This window comes from Ochotona curzoniae, unplaced genomic scaffold, assembly GCF_017591425.1.
Source record: "Ochotona curzoniae isolate NIBS_2020 unplaced genomic scaffold, NIBS_Ocur_1.0 scaffold_1852, whole genome shotgun sequence".
NCBI classification, from domain to species: Eukaryota; Metazoa; Chordata; class Mammalia; order Lagomorpha; family Ochotonidae; genus Ochotona; species Ochotona curzoniae.
Window position 1 is genome coordinate 431,127 of NW_024467087.1, and position 19,250 is coordinate 450,376.

The 19,250-nt window shown below is 39.7% G+C and overlaps 1 protein-coding gene across 2 annotated transcripts in view; it reads left to right on the forward strand.

Annotated features, from left to right (window-relative positions):
- The window catches only part of GABRA3 (gamma-aminobutyric acid type A receptor subunit alpha3), a 220,692-nt gene that overhangs the window by 150,650 nt on the left and 50,792 nt on the right, over positions 1–19,250 (forward strand). For both annotated transcript variants that reach the window (XM_040999901.1, XM_040999900.1), the window contains one exon: positions 12,912–12,994. In XM_040999901.1, coding sequence (XP_040855835.1) covers positions 12,912–12,994 — 83 coding nt within the window. The remainder of the gene's footprint in view (positions 1–12,911; positions 12,995–19,250) is intronic.

The following is a 19,250-nucleotide window of genomic DNA, read 5'->3' on the forward strand; positions in this document are numbered from 1 at the left end:
AAGACTTGCCTTTCTTCATCTTGGGACCTCAGACCAACCATGATATGCAGGTCAAAGCTCATTACATTCTGTTTACTTCAGCAGCAGGGACACTGGAATCTGAACAATACACAGATTAACAGAGCCCAGTCCAAGTTGATACACATTTTTGAAAGTATTTTCTATTACTTGGGCATGATTATACACAGCACTTCATCTCTATTAATAATAACTTGCTTCTCATGTGGGTAAATGCACTCTCTGTTGTTCTTTAAACCTACTGCATACACAGCACATAATATGGTAAAAACAAAGTTCCACTGACTACCAAATAGAAGGGAGAAATATTCATTTAGTTTAACTAAATTTTATCCTATAGACTTGAGTGATTCAGTTAACACATTTTTAAGTGTTTATTATGCTCAAAGTTCTGGAATATGTGCTGAGCTCAGGAGAAAATGAAACATTTTATTTTGAGGCTCTTGCAGACTAGTAGTTTTGGAGATTTGTGCACAGGTAATTGTATAGGAATATAAAGTCCCTTAGGTACAGAGAGAGGGAAAAAGTAGACCCACTTACGGGATAAAGAGCATACAGTTATACAGATGATTCAAGGAGAGCTGAAAAGGAGATGATGCATGCTTTCTCTCCTTGATATTGAAGGAAGTGCAAGTCACTATCACAGAAGTGAAGAGCAGGGCTTCCATAATTGAGGGTATTACAGGCAGAAGAAATACCTTGCCCAGAGTCTTGGATGAGGGGTACTCAAAAACTTCATAGAAAATGCAAAATATGAAAAAAGCTGTGCAAGAATTTCAAAGTGTTTTCATCAAGCAAACTTACCTTTTGAATCCACATTTTCCATGAATTTTGTGAAGCACTTTCATATCTGTGATTTGGTCTCATGCATAAGAAAAGTCACATCTCTTGTGAGACATGATACAGAACTAGAGATTACCCATGGGAGCATCTAGCAGAGACAACAAAATGAGTCATTTGGGGAATAAACACGATGAATTCCGAGAAAATCATCTTTAAACTGAGACCTGAAGATGTGCGAAGTAAACTAAGGAAAAGAGAGAAGGAAGGTTCCATAGAGAAAATGCAGCAGATCTGAAAGCATGACAAACGAGCGAGGGAGTGACGACGCATGGGAAGTGTGACTGGGACAGACTATAGTAACAAGAAACAATATGGGTTTGATGAGGGGTTCTCACAAGCTGTGCTGGCATCAAATGAGCATCCACCGAGCAGTTGATTGCAGAGGAATGAATCAAATACATTTTCATTTCAGATAGATCACTGTGGGAGCATTGTAGAAGTCAGATTGGAGAAAGGCAAGCCTGAAGATGAGGTACTTGGTATTAAAACTGCCATAATATGGGAAAAATCATATAGATAAAAACTGCCATGCCTTGAATATCCCCTATTGCCAGACAGTTTAAATAAAATGTCTCTAATCTTCATAACTATTCAGTATGGGAATAAAATATGTTTATTATCACTGTTGAACTGATCCAGTAGTTTAGCCTCACAAAAATAAAAAAATGGCTTTCCCAAGATGATGTCATTATTAGGCAACAGTAGGCCTATCCATGAATACAGAAAATGATTTGCTCACAAGGTAGAATGGTATTTGGTGCCTAAGTGGAGATCAACATATTTAGGATGTTGCATGGATGGTTCTTGTAAGCAAAGACATCTCCTATAATATTGGAAGTACTAGCAGTCTAGAGGTAAATGATATCACCAGTGTTAACATTTTCATTGAATGAGGAGGAATAAGAAGCTTTGGGGAAATGGCAGGGATAAGGCAGAGTACTAGAAATTATAACCATTATAATTATAATTGGGCTAATGATCTGTAAGTTATATTGAAAACATTTGTCCTGTAGTTACAGGAAAGCATTATTGGTTTTTAAAAAAGTGAGTGACATGATGAGCTAACACAAATTGCTGAATCCAAGTAAGGTTTATAGTTCGAACACAACAGAAAAGTGTTTCTTGATCCTTTAATTTCAGACTGCATGCTCCTCACTGACAGCAGCTGATTTCCAAGTGTTGTTTCAGGAACTGAAGTTCCTTTCAGATGGTGGTTCTGCCAGATTCCATGCATGCTTTCCAAGCTAGTTTGTGTCAAGAAAACACAAGAAGGAAGAACATGGAGGACTGTGTTTTTAAAGGGAGGTTGCTTTCAGGTCTTCAGTTGTACACTCACTTCTGCTTACATTGCTTTGACTAGAATGTTGTCATGTAGACATGTCTAACTGCAAAGACATTTGGAAAAAGAAATGTTGCTGTGTGCCTGAAAAAGATAGAAAATGGATTTAGTAAGTTTCTACCAACTCCAGTTTTATTTTTAAACTAAAATTTCAGATAAGAAAATTGACAACAATAGCAGTAAGTAGACAGCTCCATAGTACAGAGAAGAAATGGAAGGAAATGTGAGGGGCATGGAATTTACCTAATATAAATTCCAGCACATCTCCACTCTGTAGTGCCTTTTATTTTGCTGTTATAATCCTCACTTTAAAAAAAGACTTATTTTATACAGATTTTACAGAGAGGGAAGAGGCAGAGAGGTCTTCCATCTGTTAGTTCACTCCCCAAATGGCCATCTGCTACATGAGTGCAGGGACTCAAGAACTTGAGGCTTCTTCTGCTGCCTTCCCATGCCATAAAGCAGAGAGCTGGGTCAAAATTGGAGCAGCTGGGACATGATTCGGAGCCCATGTGGGATGTTGGCACTGTAGGCCACTGCACTGGTGTCTCATCCCCACCTTTATAGTTATTAATAAATGAAATCATGACACACCATTAGTAAGTGGCAGAGCAAGTGTAGAAAACCAGGCAACTCTTATGCTAAAGCAAATGTCCCTCCACCAACTGTATTGCACCACTTTCTCTAGTGAGCATTTGGATTATCAGTTTAAATAATGAGCCTGAAGTTAATGAAACAAGTTGCAGTTAGCAATGCATGTCTAGAACTCAAAAGAACTGTGACACAATGTAATTTTAAAATATATGTATTTATTTTTTATTGCAAAGTCAGATATACAGAGAGGAGGAGAGATAGAGAGGGAGATCTTCCATCCAATGATTCACTCACTCCCTAATGGATCACAATGGCTGGAGCTGCACCAATCTGAAGCCAGAAGCCAGGAGCCAGGAACTTTTTTGAGGTCTCCCACACCGGTGCAGGGTCCCTAGGCTTTGGGCTGTCCCCGACTGCTTTTCCAGACCACAAGCAGGGAGCTGGATGGGAAGTGGAGCAGCCAGGATATAAACCAATGTCCATATGGTATCCCGGCACGTTCAAGGCGAGGACTTGAGCTAATAGGGTACTGTGCCGGGCCTACACACAATGTAATTATTTAAAAATGGAATACATCACACAAATTTTTCTAATGGTTATGTTCCATAGTAATGCAGCGTACATTTAATTAAAAATCAAAGGAAACACGCACTAGTTTTCTCCAGGTTGAGTCATCAAAAGGAAAGTGTGTTTTTAAGAGTGGCCCATTATTATGTTCAGACTGTTATGCTTTCCCCTACTCTTTTGATACATGATTGAGTCAGTTTTGCTTATGTACTTGTGATGTTCCGAAGAGAAATTATTTGAAGGATCTATTCTGAGTGATTCCGGGAACTCAGCTCTGCTAAGTGTTAACAACAAAGCTTCTCTCTTGCACTTGCACTTGAGTTTTCATTATAGAAAGTGCCTCTAAAATGATCAGGAATCAAGAAAACCATTTGGGCCGGATCGTTAGTTGCATAGGACTTAATATAATCAGACCAATCAAGCATTGAAAGCTTTATTTCACATAGTTCTTTTTCATAATGGCTTTTGCTCTAGGGGATTCCACCTGTAGTTCCTTAGTCATTAAGCTAGCAACTAACTCACAGAGCCACACTTAGCAAGTTTCACTCTAATGAACAAAAGTAAGAGCCCAGAAGAGTTGGGATAGCTCATTTTTTGTTTGTTTGCTTCAGAAGCTTAGAATGAGGCGAAAAGCAAGTAACAGCACTAGTTGTCAGTCACTCATAATTTAATGTGTGCTTGCATGCAGTGATATAAACCCGTTTCCTGCAAGGGCTCACATTCCAGGAGGAAAGATAGAGAACTTTAGTCATTATACTCTAAGTCATAATGGAAGTCTCTCTCTCTCTCTCTCTCTCTCTCTCTCTCTCTCTCTGAGATTATTGGCCCATATACTGGAGAGCTTCACAAGAGGAACTGGCATTTGGGCAAGAAAGAAGGAAGGAGAAAAGCATTTCTGAGAAGTCTGCTCACATTTGTTTCATTTTTGCCAGTTTCAAGGAGAAATAGGGGCCTTGAAAATGATCCCCCCCCCATTTTATTGTTAAAAGCAAGGAGTTAGTCTCCAGGCAGATTGAATCTGTTAAAAAGCTAACACCAGGGGCATTTACCAATCAAGAGAGCCCCTTTGCTTAAAGAACCCCCTATTTTAGATACCAACCCTTGCCAGAAAGGAGACCTTATGTTGCAGTGGAATGAGCACCATGTTAGGAATCAGGAGTTATAGATATGAATGCAAACGCTGGCACTGTAGTTAGCAATATAACTGTGGGCAAGCTGTTGCCTTCTCTAGATGTCTGTGTTTTCTTCCAAGCATTGTGATTGAAAATATTTGCTCTGGGTCCAATATGATACCAACTGTCTAAATCCTCACCTTGCATGCACCAGAATTCCATATGGGCACGGTTTCCTGTCCTGGCTGCTCCACTTCCCATCCGGCTCCCTGCCTGTAGGTGGCCGAAAGCCTTGGAACCTTGCACCTGCATAGGAGACCTGGAAGAAGCGTCTAGCTCCTGGCTTCGGATCAGCTCAGTTCTGGCTGTTGCGGCCACTTGGGAAGTAAACCAGTGAACTAAAGATCTTTCTATCTCTCCTTCTTTCTACAAAAATCTGCCTTTCTAATGAAAGTAAATAAAGCTTTTTTTAAAAGAAAATATTTTTTTCTGCCTGTTTCACAGAGATATTTATTGAGCCAAGAGCAACAATCTGCCACAAAACCATCACCATTATCAGGGACGAGGCTACAGTGATCAAAGCAGAGCTTTCTTTTCAAATTGTTCACAGACACACAGATATTAATAATTGCATATGATAAGGATGAAAACAATTCTTTAAAGTGTTTGGGATTTCTGTGAGCTGAAGGAAGGTACTCTGCCTGCAGGGCACCGAGAAAGCAGAGGTAACATTTGAGAAATTTTCTGTAAATTTCTTTCTCAGTTCAGAATGTTGGCTACTATCCCTAGATTTTTGGAGTATTTTGAGCTATGAGTGAGTACTGAGTTTGATCTCCTTGCTTTTGTCTCTTAGCTCTTTCAATTTCATCCCCACACAACTGATAGCACAGGTCTCAAGAATTAAATCCAGCCACTCTTCTACTGAAAACCTTATATAATGCTGCCATATATCATTCAGAGTGAAAGTTATAAAGTACTTGGAGGCCTTATGCTATTTACTCCATGTTCCATAGTTTTGTCACTCATTGTCCACTAATGGCATCCTGCTTGGTCTCTCTACTGTAACACTATAATGGCAGCAGCCTACTTGCTGTTCTGTGAGCACAGTGAAATCACTTTTGGCTTAGGCCTTTCCATGTGCCATTCTTTCTACTTTGAATATTATTTCCTGAATTTCCACAGGTCTCATACTTTCATCTTCTCCAGGTCATTTAACAAATGTCACCACTCAGTGCTGCACACTAAAGCTATGGCTAGGAGCCTACCTTGCAGGGTGAGCTCACAGTACCTACCAGGGAGTGTTGAGACAGGGTATAGTTGACATTAGACTGAAACATGACATTAACTAGCATGTGAGCGAATAGGGTCCAGGGGCAGATTCTGAGGGAAATATAGTATGTGGCCTCACTCTTATGGGACTACAATACCAACTGGTTTGCTCAAGAGCTCAAGGGATGGTGATAAGCTGAGCTAGGTATGACCATGGAACCCATCGACACTCATGGGTACTGCGGTTGCAACAAGCTAGGCTGGTCCAAGCTGCAGCACCAATAGGCACACCCAAGAATAAGATATGGGGCAGGCCATGCTACAACACCCAGCACCATACACAAAGGCTGAGAAGGAGAGGGCAGACTATCGTGGGTAAGAGCCCAGCACCTGCTGGCACAAATGTGAACCAGGTCTGGGAGTAGGGCTAGTGGTGGAACCTGGGGGATTACCATGGTGGGCTGTAGCTCCTGCTGGTTAGCATGTGAGTCAGAACTGGGTGTTGCTCAGGCCAGGCAAGGTTGCTCCATTTGTTGGTAGGTGTGTGGGCTACCTTGGTGGTGGGGGAGAATTGGGCAGGTTCAAGGACAAACTGTAACACACTGGCATGTGTGGGAGCCGGAATGGAGTGTGGGTCATGACAAGCTAGGCTATTGGTTTGCATGAAAGTCAGGGATGGGAGCAGATTATCTGGGCTATCTTACACCATCCAGCAGCGTGAGTTGGGACTGGAGGTGGGCCAGGCCAGGTAAGGCTGCAGCATCTGATGGCAAAAGCCAAGACAGTGGTTAGGCCATGCCAGGCTGGGTCAGAGCTACCACTGGCATGTGCAACATCTGTGGTTGGAGGCAGGCCTGGTTGGGGAGCTAAGGAAACACCCTGGCTGGGCTGTGGTTCCAACTGGTGAAATGAGAACTGGAATGGGGGTGGTGATCTGGGCTGGACCCGGCTACCAAATCCCTGTGCATGGGTATGACTAGGTCTGGATTGTGTCAAACTGAGCTAGGCTTCAGCACCCATTGGTGCTCATGAGAACCAGAGTGGGTGGATGTAGGATAGGTTGAGCTAGGTCTCAGCACCACTGAATCACACAAAAAACCAGGCCTGGCGTGACCAAGGCAGGTCTGGGCTGTAGCATCCAATGGTAAGAACCAGAATGAGTGTGGTTGGTCAGGCAAAGCCAATGCAGCTGCCATAAAAGATGATGGGCCAAGCCGGGCTGGCCAAGAACCCACTGGTGTGCGCTAAATCTGCAACTAGGAATGGCCTGATAGTGTAGCTTCAGGACTTCATCTGTCATTATGCAGTCCCTGCATATGAGCACAAGAACCAAGGCTTGAAGCAGCCCAAATCAGGCCAGGTTTGCATACATGTGGGCCAGGTCTGGTGGCAAGCTGGGTTGAGTCAGTTCATAGCACTCATTGACAGATCTGAGAACCAGGATGGGGTTAGGCCGGGCTGCAACACCAGCCAGTTCTCATTAGTTTCAGGACTGGGGGCTGGCTGGGCTGGGCTTGGCTGCTGCATCCACCAGCATGAGCTGAAATTGGGTGCATGTTGAGCCAAGCCAGGCTGCAGCACCCACTGGAAAACACTGAAGCGAGGCAGGCCATGCCAGATAGGGCTATGGCACCTACCAGTACAAGGGATACACTGGGTGGGGGGAGCCCAGTAGCGGGTATGGTTGTGTACGCATATGTTGGACCACTGCTAGTGAGCATGAGAGCTGAGACAGGGTGGACCAGGCTGGGCAGGGCTACAACACCCATTGGCCTCCTTACCTCTGACTAGTCTTGGCTGAGGTATTAGAACCAGTTCACTTTTGGATTGCAACCGAAATCCTATGATCTGAATGTGACATTTTGAGGAATCTCTGACCTTTCTTTTAAAAGTCCATTAAGGAGTACTAACAAAAGTATGAAAAGGCTTAGTGGTGATTCAAGAAAAAGTCCATGAAAAGAAAAAATGTTAGAAAAGGACACAGATAAGGAAAACTTCTACAGGGCATTTTGCCTTGTGGATTTGAAGTCAGGCGGAATTCTCTCAAAGATTTTAATTTGGCTCCTGCTGTCTCTGAGAAAGTGCGCTCTGCAGATAGTGTTAACATCAGCTCAGTGGGTTCTTTTCTCAGCTTGGTATAGAAACAATAAGCAGGAAAATGGTTGCAGACAAAGAAGTTTTATTTGCAAAGTGACCAGGTGAATCTAGAAAGAAGAGGGAGGGGGAAAGCACCTCCCGGAAGAGACCCAGGAAATGGGTGCCTCCTGAAAGGAGAAAGGGAGACACACCAAAGGTTTTTGGAAGGATCTTGGGATTTTGTGTTCCCCGATCCCTCCTTGTCTGGGCAGAAACCTATGGAGAGGACATTCCCCATTGGTGGGCTCTCAACCAGTTAGGGCCGAGATTTTAGCAGGCTTGGATGGTCTCTGACAATAAAGATAATAATGATAGTCGTACCATTTTGGAGTAGATAAAGTTTTCTTTATTATTTTTGAAAGGCAAATTATATATAGAGAAGGAGGCACAGCACTGGTCCATACCCCAAGAGGGCACAACAGTTGGAGCTGAGCCGATCCGAATCCAGGAGCCAGAGCTTCCTCCAAGTCTCCCACATGGATGCAGGGTTCCAAGCTTTGGGCCGTCCTCCACTGCTTTCGCAGTTCACAAGCGGGGAGCTAGATGGGAAGTGGAGCATCAGGGATACAAATCAGAGCCCATATGGGATCCTGGAACTTGCTAGCAGAGCATTAGTCAATTGAGCCTTTGCTCTGACCCAGTGGTTAAAATTTTTACTTTTTCTGATTTGAGCCTCCTAACACCCTGTGAATCCATGAAATTACCAAATGAATAAATGTCAAGTGCATAAATTGGTTATGTAAAGGCAAGGATGATTAACTCTATTCTTTTTAAAAAGATTCATTTATTTATTTGAAATGCAGAATTATAGGGTAAGGAAGAGGCTGGGTGGAGAAGGCGGGGTGGGGGGGAGAGTTAGTTTCCATTTGCTGGCCACTCCCCAAATGGCCGTAACAGACAGGAATGTGGCAGGCTGAAACCAGGAGCCAAGAGCTTCTCCTTTTGTCGGTGGCAGGGTTCCAAGCACTTGAGGCATCTGCTGCTTTCACATGTCATTAGAAGGGAGCTGGACAGAAGTGGAGCAGCCTGGACATGAACTGACACCTACAACTGATACTGGCACTGCAGGTAGTGGCTTAATATGTTATGCCACAACATATTATTTAACAAAGACAAGGGAACCAAGTTGCAAAAAAAAAAAAACAAAAAAAAATCAATTCACAAACACCAATAAGACTTTCATTAGTTCTAGTGTCTATTTCCATCTCCTTTGCTAATCTATTGATTAATATTTCTGTAGTCTCTTAATTGAACTAGAGTAATAACCATTTCACTATTTGTTGCTTTGCATCCATCACCATCAAGTAAACAATTCCTTAAGGTAAATGACAATATCTAAGTCATATCCAATGAGCTTTCTTGATAGATCTACCTGCTAATGGGAAAATAGTACCTTTATCCTGTTGTCTTGAATGAACTTCTTGAAAGACTCATCTGACTTTGCCAGTTGTTAATTTAAACCTAGATCAACTTGATCTTTCATGATGTGATGGCGTTCACTGCATAGGATCTAGCTTCAGCCTCATCTCACACTAACCCGAGTCTTAAAGCTTTGTCGCTAGCCCTTTGCATCATTATCATTACCTAAATGGGCAGAACATTTTTATTCCTTTGTGTTTTAGCATATGTAATCTTCATTTAGCATAGTAGCATTCATAAACTTACTGTACACAGTATGCATTTCTTTATTTCCCCCTGCTTATCCTTTAAGCTTCATCCTAGGTGATCTTGGTCCTATAAGGCCTTCTATGATGGCCTCAAACATACTAATCTCTTTGCCGTTTTTGTATTCACAGGATTTGTGTTATGACTTTCCATGTGTGCCTGTCTGCTACTCCTAATAGCAATCTCATCTAAGCCTGGGCCAACATATCTCACCTGATATTCTAAGTGAGCTCAAAAATGTGTCTTAGGGGCCAGCACTGTACATGATCAGGCTAATCCTCTGCATGAAGTGCCAGCATCCCCTATGGGTACAGGTTCTAAGGCCAGCTGCTTCACTTTCAATCCAGCTCCCTGCTTATGGCATGGGAAAGCAGAAGAGGATGACCAAAGGCCTTGGGCCACTGTACCCACATGCTTCCGCTGGGGAAGCTCCTGGCTCCTGGTTTCAGACAGGCTCAGCTGTGTCCATTGTGGCCATTTGGGGAGCGAAGCAGTGGATGGAAGATCTCTATATATCTCCCTCTTTCTCTCTGTGATTGACTTTCAAGCAAAAAATCAATGAATATTCAAAAATTTTGTTAAATTGATGCATGAACACAAGACTGCAGTAAGTTTAGGAAGGATAGTGAACCAGAAGAGAGTAGGTGTAAACAATTTTACTGAGTAAATTAACAATTGTGTGTGTGTGTGTGTGTGTGTGTGTGTGACTATAGATAGATATGCATTGTCTTCAACTCTGCTCGGCTGGAAGACAGAAACCAAGTGTGCCTTTCAGCAAATACTTACTCATCTCTTATTTTTAGTAACATTATTGGCACTGTAAAAGGTTAGAACAAGATGACAAGGGTCCTTGGAACTTTAACTAATTCCTTGGGCAATTCGAAGATTTCCCCTATATTCCAGATAGAAGGTCAGTTCTCAGTGTCCCTTGCAATAGCCTACCAACCTGACCTTTATTCTGAAGGAACAAAGAGGACTTCATGATTCAAAGAATCAGACAGAAGAGAAATATATTTCACTGAGAAATGTGCTCCCTGTGTTGGATACTAAGAAGATTCCAGAAGGGTTTAATAAAGAAAATTGTGTTCCCTCTGCCCACTTACATTAATTCCACAATACTGCTTCTTGTGAGAAATGCCAAAGGGAAATTGCTTTATGCCTACCCAGAAACCCTGGGGATGTGAAAATTAAGGTCAAACTAATAGATTATCAATTCAGGATAGAAAGGCAGTGATTTCTGATTAGAATCAGCACTGACTTTTAATAAATTTCCGGTTGTTCTATCCACTTCTAAACTTTCCTAGCTGAGCACAGAACATGGACACAAAAGCAAATGTTTGTATGGACAGGGTAATTCACAAGTGCAATTATGCTGGGCTCTTTTATTGTCTCCTGAACACAACCTAATACTGTCTGAACTCTTGTGCCATATTTTTTGCTTCTCTCCCTCCACCTAGCTGTAACTTTTACGATCCTTCTAGGTTTTACTGCAAGAGAGAGTGCACTGACAATACTTGAGTTAATGTCTGAAACTCTGGGCCTATGTTAATTGCTAATAACATATGTGAGGTTATCTTTCTTCTCCTTTACAATAGTCCCTGTGAGGGGAGGGTTTCTGGTTTATACCTCTGAGTTTCTTTTTTTCTGGTTGGTGTCTCCTCATAACTACTTTATTTGTAGATGACATTTGTTCAAAGGTAAGTGCAAATAATTAGAGTATCTTTTATGTTACTAAAAGATTACCAAGGAGATGGGAAGATGTTTACCATTAAATGCACAGAAATATTGGAAAAATAATGGACTTGTACTCCAAACCTCCAGCTAGTGTGACTCTGAGAAAAGCACTTTAACTTAATGAATTCTTATATTTGAAACAGGGATGAAAGCAATTGCTGGAAAATGCCCCTCACAGGGTTACCATAGGGAGCAAAGGGGATAGGCAGCACTCACATACACACACAACTAGAAACTCTACATAGCAAATGCTAGGGGCAGGCCTGAACAGGATTGTTGATTACAGTGTGCTTTGGCAGTTGTAACAGGCTGTGAGCATCTCATGAGTTATTATCAATGACTATCATAATGGTAATAACTATACATTCAGCCTCCTTGCCTTCCTAGACATATGAATGTCTAATTTGACAAGTATCTCCTGGTAGCTCACTCTCATCAACTAAAGAGAACCATTACTTAGCAGCAGTAGCCCAGGGATGTTCTCTTGCTAGGATCTTGCTCTCTGATACTGTCACAACAGCAGGGGCTTGAAGAGAATGTGAATTGGAGTAGGCGTAAAGGATTCATCACAATCATTTCTTTATTATCTCAACAAGATACTCTTTCTGCAACAGGCTCCTTTGCTAATTGCCTAGAAGTGAGACGTAGTCATTGGTCTGATGCATTGGTATTTAATTAAGCAGGACTTCTGATGCTAAATATTATTTGAATCCTGACAAAGTATGAGCATAACTGCATGTGGAAGCTACTGGGGGAATGAGTGACATAATTGGTGACAAGCTTCTCAGCGTGTTGGAACTTCCAGAACGTGGCAGGGGCTGGGTTCAATTTAAGCAGTGGGTATTAATGATAGAGACAATTTGTCAGATGTAGACGCCAAATAACCCAATATTTTTCTGTAAGGACTATTTAGACTTAGGAGGCTGCCATGCAGGCCAAAGAAAGTTGATTCACAAAAATTTTGATAAAAATAAGCATGTGGAAACCTTGGAATAGAATGATCAGGCACAGTAATATAGGGCAGGAGAAAGAGAATGTTGACATAGTAAATCTTATGAGTTTACAAATTTCCTTGGTGTTATTCATGTATGATAAAGTGTGAACTCCTCAGACTTGAACTCTGAAATTTCTAATATTCTTAATTTCACCACAGCTTTACCAGATCTTTTGAACAGCAGGGCTTTTCTTTGTACGTGCTTATTCACAATCAGGTGAAGATATTTCTACACACTTCACCTCTTCGGGGAAATCGTTTTATTGATTAACTCACACAATAGCTACCAAGTATTATTTTTCAGAAATAATTAAACTACGATCAGGACAGTGCGCCAGGAACTGATGTTTCTAGGCTCTTGGGGAGTGGCTAAGGAAGTACCATTAAGACAGACAAATTATTTTTTAAAGTCCATAGAATGAGGTCTAGATCTGATCTAAAAATCAGATCACTGCATACTCTTTTGAGAGACCACTTGGCTTATTGAACCCATTTCTTATAGTCATAAAGGTTTGAATCTCAGTGAATCTAAACCAAGTTCTCTTCTGTTCTTCGGGGTATATAATTGGTGCAGAGTGCAAATTTTGTGTTAATAACTTTATCTTAGCTCAGTCTCTTTTCATGCCCTCTTTTCTTTCAGATTAACAATTCATGCTGAATGTCCCATGCATTTGGAAGATTTTCCCATGGATGTACACGCCTGCCCATTGAAGTTTGGAAGCTGTATGTATTTTATCATGTTTTGTTTGTCTGATAATACTGCAAAAGAAATTTCACAATTCTATTCTGTCCCTCAGATGTTGTCTAAAGATGAGAACTTTGATCCCTGCTGCTTCAGGAGTGAGTCAGGGAAGTGTGGTTGAGTTGTACTAACTGAGCAGAAGGAAACTTAACCATTGATATGAGTTTCTTTCTAAGCACCATACCTTCTTGCACTGCTTCAGGCTAATTCCTGTGTCAGTAAATTGAAATATTAACACCTGCTTTCTAAATTGCCCAGAAGACGGAGTAAGAAAGAACTGACATGGAGTACAGTAGCATCTCTCTGAGGACAAGATCTCTTGAATAGTATGTGCTTGCATTTTTAAAAAATAACCATTCCACCAGCAACACCTATGTCCAATTCTCAATAATAAATGGTAGACAGAAAGTGACTCTAGCCAGTTGCACCTTTCTGAGCATATTTCCTCTCCAGTAGCTCTAAATATCACATAGAAAAGAGGTGATACATAAATCTATTTTCAAGTAAATTAGAAAAAATCGAAATTGAATATAATTTGAGTGAATTTATGCATTTAAGAATTTCAGAGTAAGTTATGGGGAATCATCAGAGAAATAATTCAAGATCTGTGTAGATAATATCAAATTGGATTTGTCTTTGTGTTTTGAAATATGAATTGAATTTTAAAAGACCCGAATAATTGACTATGACATATTAATCAAGTATGACATATTTTTTCAAGCATTACTTTGTCAAATATTTGCAGATTGCCTGCTGTATGCCAGACTCTTTTCTAGAAGCTTTGAATGTATTCATAGAAAAGTAAAATCCCTATCCTTCTGGAATTCATGTTATAGAGTGGAAGGTGATGCTGAAGGATAAAATAAACTGAATAAAAAATGAAACAAGAAAATAGTTTGTAAAATGAGGGGAAACATCCAAAAGTATAAAAGTATTGTAGAATGAAGTGAACAGGCTCACAGTATTTTTTTGGAAAATGGGTAGAGAGTGAAGAGAAGCAGAAAGATTGACCAGCATGTACAAAATGATGATTAGGTAGGAGGGATATGTTCTGGTGCTCTAGAGCATATGACGATGGGTGTAGTTAATAATTTGCTGTGTATTTCAGAAAAAAAACTACTAAAAAGGATGTTTAATGCTCCTGGTACAGAGAAATGACAAATGATTATGGCAACAAAAATGCTAATTTATCCAGATTCAGTCATCAGGCATTATATACTATATCCCACTGTCTCACTGTATGTACCCCATAAACATGTGTAATTATTATGTGTCAATTTAAGTTTAAATGATATTTGAGCAGACATTTTAAGAAAGTAAATAGGTCAACAATGCAAATACCTGAGGAGATAGTACTCCAAGTAGAAAGATAAGTAAGGGAAAAGACATGAAGTAAGGAAAATGTCTGATTTGTTCAAAGCTCCATGAAAGTAGCCAATGGGGTTGGGCAGAGTGAGTAAGGGAGAAGCATTAGGAGGCGATAATATTAAGGAGGAGAGCTAGATCATCTAGAGCCCTGTGGGACACCAACTGGTTTTGGATTAGATGTTAAAAGAAAGTAAAACATGACTGGAATGTTTTGTTTTAAAATAATTATTAAGGGGCCAGTGTTGTGGTGTAACAGATTAAGACTTCACCTACAATGTTGGCATCCCATATGGGTGCCCATTTGAGGTCAGACTGCTCCATGTCCAATCCAGGTTCCTGTTCTGTACTGGGAAAGAAATGGAAGGTGGCTCAGGTGCTTGAGCCTCTGCATTCACATTACAGATTCAGAAAAAGTGCCTGGATTCTGACTTCAAACTATCCTAGCTCTGGCAACTGCAGCTATTTGGGAGTGAATCAACAGATGTAAAGTTCTCTCTCTCTCTCTCTCTCTTTGTGTGCCTCTGTTTCTCTCTCTGCTATAAGTCTGCCTTTCAAATAAAAATTAATAAATCTTTAAACATATATGTAACATATGATGTATGTATATATAATATATGTATGTATTAAACTCTAAAGAATGATTATTAAGTTTAGATATACAGCCTTTCTTTTCGAATTGGTGAAAATGTTCTGATAATAAGCATGCCTTGTACAGTATTGTCAACATACAACACTAAATACAAAGAAACCTACTGAATCTCATACCTTAAAGAATTTTATAGTATGCATACTGCATTTTATTATCTCCTTTGAAATGTATGAGAGGTGATAATTCAGAACTCAGCTAACAACACCTGCTGGCATGGATGAGGGGAGAAAGGCACTCTCCTTCACTGCTGGTGGGAGTGCAGGCTAGTACAACCACTGTGGAAATCAGTATGGAGAGTGCTTGGAGAATTGCAAATAAACCTGCCATATGACCCAGCTATCCCGCTCCTAAGACTATACCCGATAGAAGTGAAATCTGCACATGAGAAGGGGATCTGCAATCCTATATTTACAGCAGCACAATCCACAATAACAAAGACATGGAAACAATCAGGATGTGCGTCCAAGGAAGAGTGGTTAAAGAAACTGTGGTACATCTACTCCATGGAATATTATTCAGCTATTAAGAAGAATGAAATTATTCTATTTACAATGAGGTGGTCCCAACTAGAGACCATTATGCTCAGTGAAATGAGTCAATCACAAAAGAACAAATACCACATGTTCTCTCTTATGTAAGGAAACCAACATGGAAAGTGTAACTTCAGTAATCCGATCCATACTGTTTTTTGGTCGGTTGTTTGCTTTTTTGGCTGTATCCCATGTGTTTTGATGTGTTTTTTTTAATTTCAGTTTTCTAAATTTCTTTTCTCTAGTCAAATTCATCACTGGCTCATGGATTACACAGTGGCATTATTTTTCCCAAGAAACTTTTGTGTTTCCTTTTTGTTACTCATGTGTTGGTTACAGTGGCACTTTTTTTTCATGGTACTATAATTTGTTGTTGATGTTGTTGTTGTGGCTGTTCTAACTCATACCAGTTGTTGACTTGGTTTCATGGCTTCTGAATTATGGAAGTGTATAGTGATGGAGTACTGGGGTCTATCATATTCAGATGTAAGGGAATAATGGAACATGCATCCCTGCTGTCAGATCAAAGATGGATTCCCAATGAAACTGTTGGACACGTGTAGACAATGGGATGCTGGACTGCCTGACATCGTCTGTACCAACAATGTCAGGGTACACTTAAGATACTAATAGATACTAATAGAAGATAAGATACTAATAGATACTAATAGAATAAGATACTAATAGATAAGATACTAATAGAATTATGATTCCTTATGAAGGACTACACCATTGTAGTAAAATGGGAAAATCTGTCAGGGCGTAGAAGTTTGAGGGGAATCCCAACCTATACAAAATTGTGCCACATATTTCAGAATTCAAAATAAAAATATGTTTAAGATGAAATTAAAATGTCCAGTTAGGACCTTATTGCGTTTTTTCACATAATGAATGTTGATGGTTCAATTCCCAGTAATAGTAGTGGAACTGAATAGAGGTGGTCTAATTCTTGTTTCCATGGCAAACAGGAGCCTATGGAATGACAGAAAAGAAAAAGATCAATGGTAACTTGTAGAATTTTGTTCCAATGTTTTTGCTATCAAATGAGATGAGTATTCCTTCCATTGTGAGTAAGACAGAGTTGCCTTCCTGTGACCAGTGCTCCCTTGATGAACAAGTAGAAAACCTAAAAGTATAGGAGCAATAATATCTAAAGACACTACTATATTGGAGAAAGAAAAGAACTTTTTTCTCCCAGGTTTATCAGTTTCTTTCACTTAGATTGTAACCCCAGTATAAAGGCAAATTTGACAAAACAAAATGAAAAACCTCTTGCACAGGCTGACATGACTGTTTTCATTGCTAGGATTTCTTCTGAGTATTTGGTCAGGTGTGCATATAATTGTGATGGTAGTGAGCATGCCATGTTGTATCCTACTTTTATAATAATAATAATCTTTTTATTTTTATAATAATAAGTATTATTATTTTCCATGATACTGTTTTGTAGGTATAGGGATTCCCCCTCCAGCTCCAATTCTTCCCTTGCTATATCCCCCCACTATTTCCTCCCATATTATTACAATAGTATAGTACTTCAGCAATAGGCACAAGTCCATCATTCTACTATTTAATTATATCAAGGCATTGTAGGTCTAGGCATCATATTGTCAAGTTTCATTGCTAGTCCATCTTCAGTTTGGAAGTAGAGATGTGTACTGCAATCTGCGTTGTATGCTAGTCTCCATTATACAGTTGATCAGTGAGAATATATGCATATATATGTTTACCTACGTATCAGTTGATCTTGTGTTTTTCATGAAGGTTGCTTATATGAGAGAAAGCCTATTATATTTGGCCTTTTGGGATTGTCTTATTTCACTGAATTGTATGTTCTCCAGTTGGGACCATTTGGTTGCAAATGGTTGAATTTCATTCTTCCTAATGGCTGAGTAGTATTTCATGGAGTATCTGTACCATAGTTTATCCATTTTTTTTCAACAGGCATCTGGGTTGTTTCCCTGTCTTCACTATTGTATATTGTGCTGCTGTAAATATAAGGTTGCAGATCCCTTTTTCTTATGCAGATTTTGCTCCCTTTGAATTTATTCCCAGAAATGGGATAGCTAACTCATACAATACATCAATTTTCAATTGCCTTAGCATTGTCCATATTGACTTCTATAGTGGCTGCACTTGCCTATACCCAACCAACTGTGAAGTAGACTCCTTTGTCTCCACATCCATGCAAGCAGGTGTTGTTTGTAAATTTCTAAAGCTAGGCCAATCTCACTGGAGTTTGATAGAACCTCAGTGTGGTTTTATTTGTATTTCTGTAATAGCTAGGGACCCCGAGCATATTTTTCATGTCTGTTAGTCATATAGTTTCAACTTGCAACCTGTAGCTCTTTCTCTTGTGGTAGGGATGTAGTGTGTGATTTGCTAAATCTGGCTTTGGCTTTCAATTTGGATTCAAGTTTGCCTCAATGCAAAGAGCACACATACTACTAGGGAAAAATTGATAGGTAGAACTGTCTTTTCTGCAGCATCCTAGTAGGAAGAAAAATGTGCTAGGCTATCAGCTTGAACCTTAGAGCACTTTGTCCTGATTGCATGAGAACACCAGAAACATACCAGACTCAAACAGGACTGTAATTCAGCTCAGCCCTTTATGGGTTTAAAGTGATAATTCTCCCACATTGCCTCCACAGTAAAGGAAACAATGAAAACTTCAACAAAAGAGAAGCTTCACTCTGAAAACTGTACAATTTTATATACAATGTTTTGAATTCAATAAAAAAAACAAGGTATGTGAATGGCTGCCTATATGATTGAACCAATATGTAAAAACAACAAACAATGAAACAAAAAATGAAATACAGAAATGATATATAGGCAATCTAAATTTCATTGTTCATAGACAATGTTTTTAAAAACCTGGTTAATATATCCAACAACTGAGAGAAAAGCTGAACAGAACAGATGAAAGAGAATTATAGCAGAAAATTAGGATTTATATAAAAAAGAATACATGGGACCGGCACTGTAGTGTGTTGGGGGCGCCACTTGTAATGCCAACTTCTCATATGAATGCCAGTTCAAGTCCCAGTTGTTTCACTTCAGATTCAGCTAACTGCTAATGCGTCATGTGGTTGGACCCTTGCCGCCCACTTGGGGGACTTTGGCCAGGGACAGACCTGTTACAGACCTATGGGGAGTGAGCCAGTTCATGGATGTTTTTTCTCTCTCAATCTCTCTCCCTCTCTCTTCATAATTGTGTATTTCAAATCATTAAACCTTTAAAACCATTATTGGATGGCCAAACTAAAAACCAGAAGACAAGATTAAATAGCTAGAAAATAAATTGAAAATAGTAAAATAGTAAATTGTAAATAGTAAAATAGTAAATTGAAAATAGCAAAACCTGATAGCAGAAAGATGAAATACAGGAAAGAATGATAAACATGTGGGACACAGGAAAAGAACTGGAATGTGTAATTTTTCAGAAGGATAGCAGGCAGAAAAAAGAGAAAAATCAATTATGAAGAAATGACTAATCATTTATAAACTGATAATATCAATTCAAGGATTCATGAAGTTATGCAAACACCAAGCAGGACAAATAAGAAGAAATAATATTACTTCTAAATTTTATATGGAAATATGAAAGCACCAAAGATAGCTAAGAAAATCTTGAAGAAAATAACTAGACAAATTATGATTAAATCTAATGCTGCCTCACATATCTTA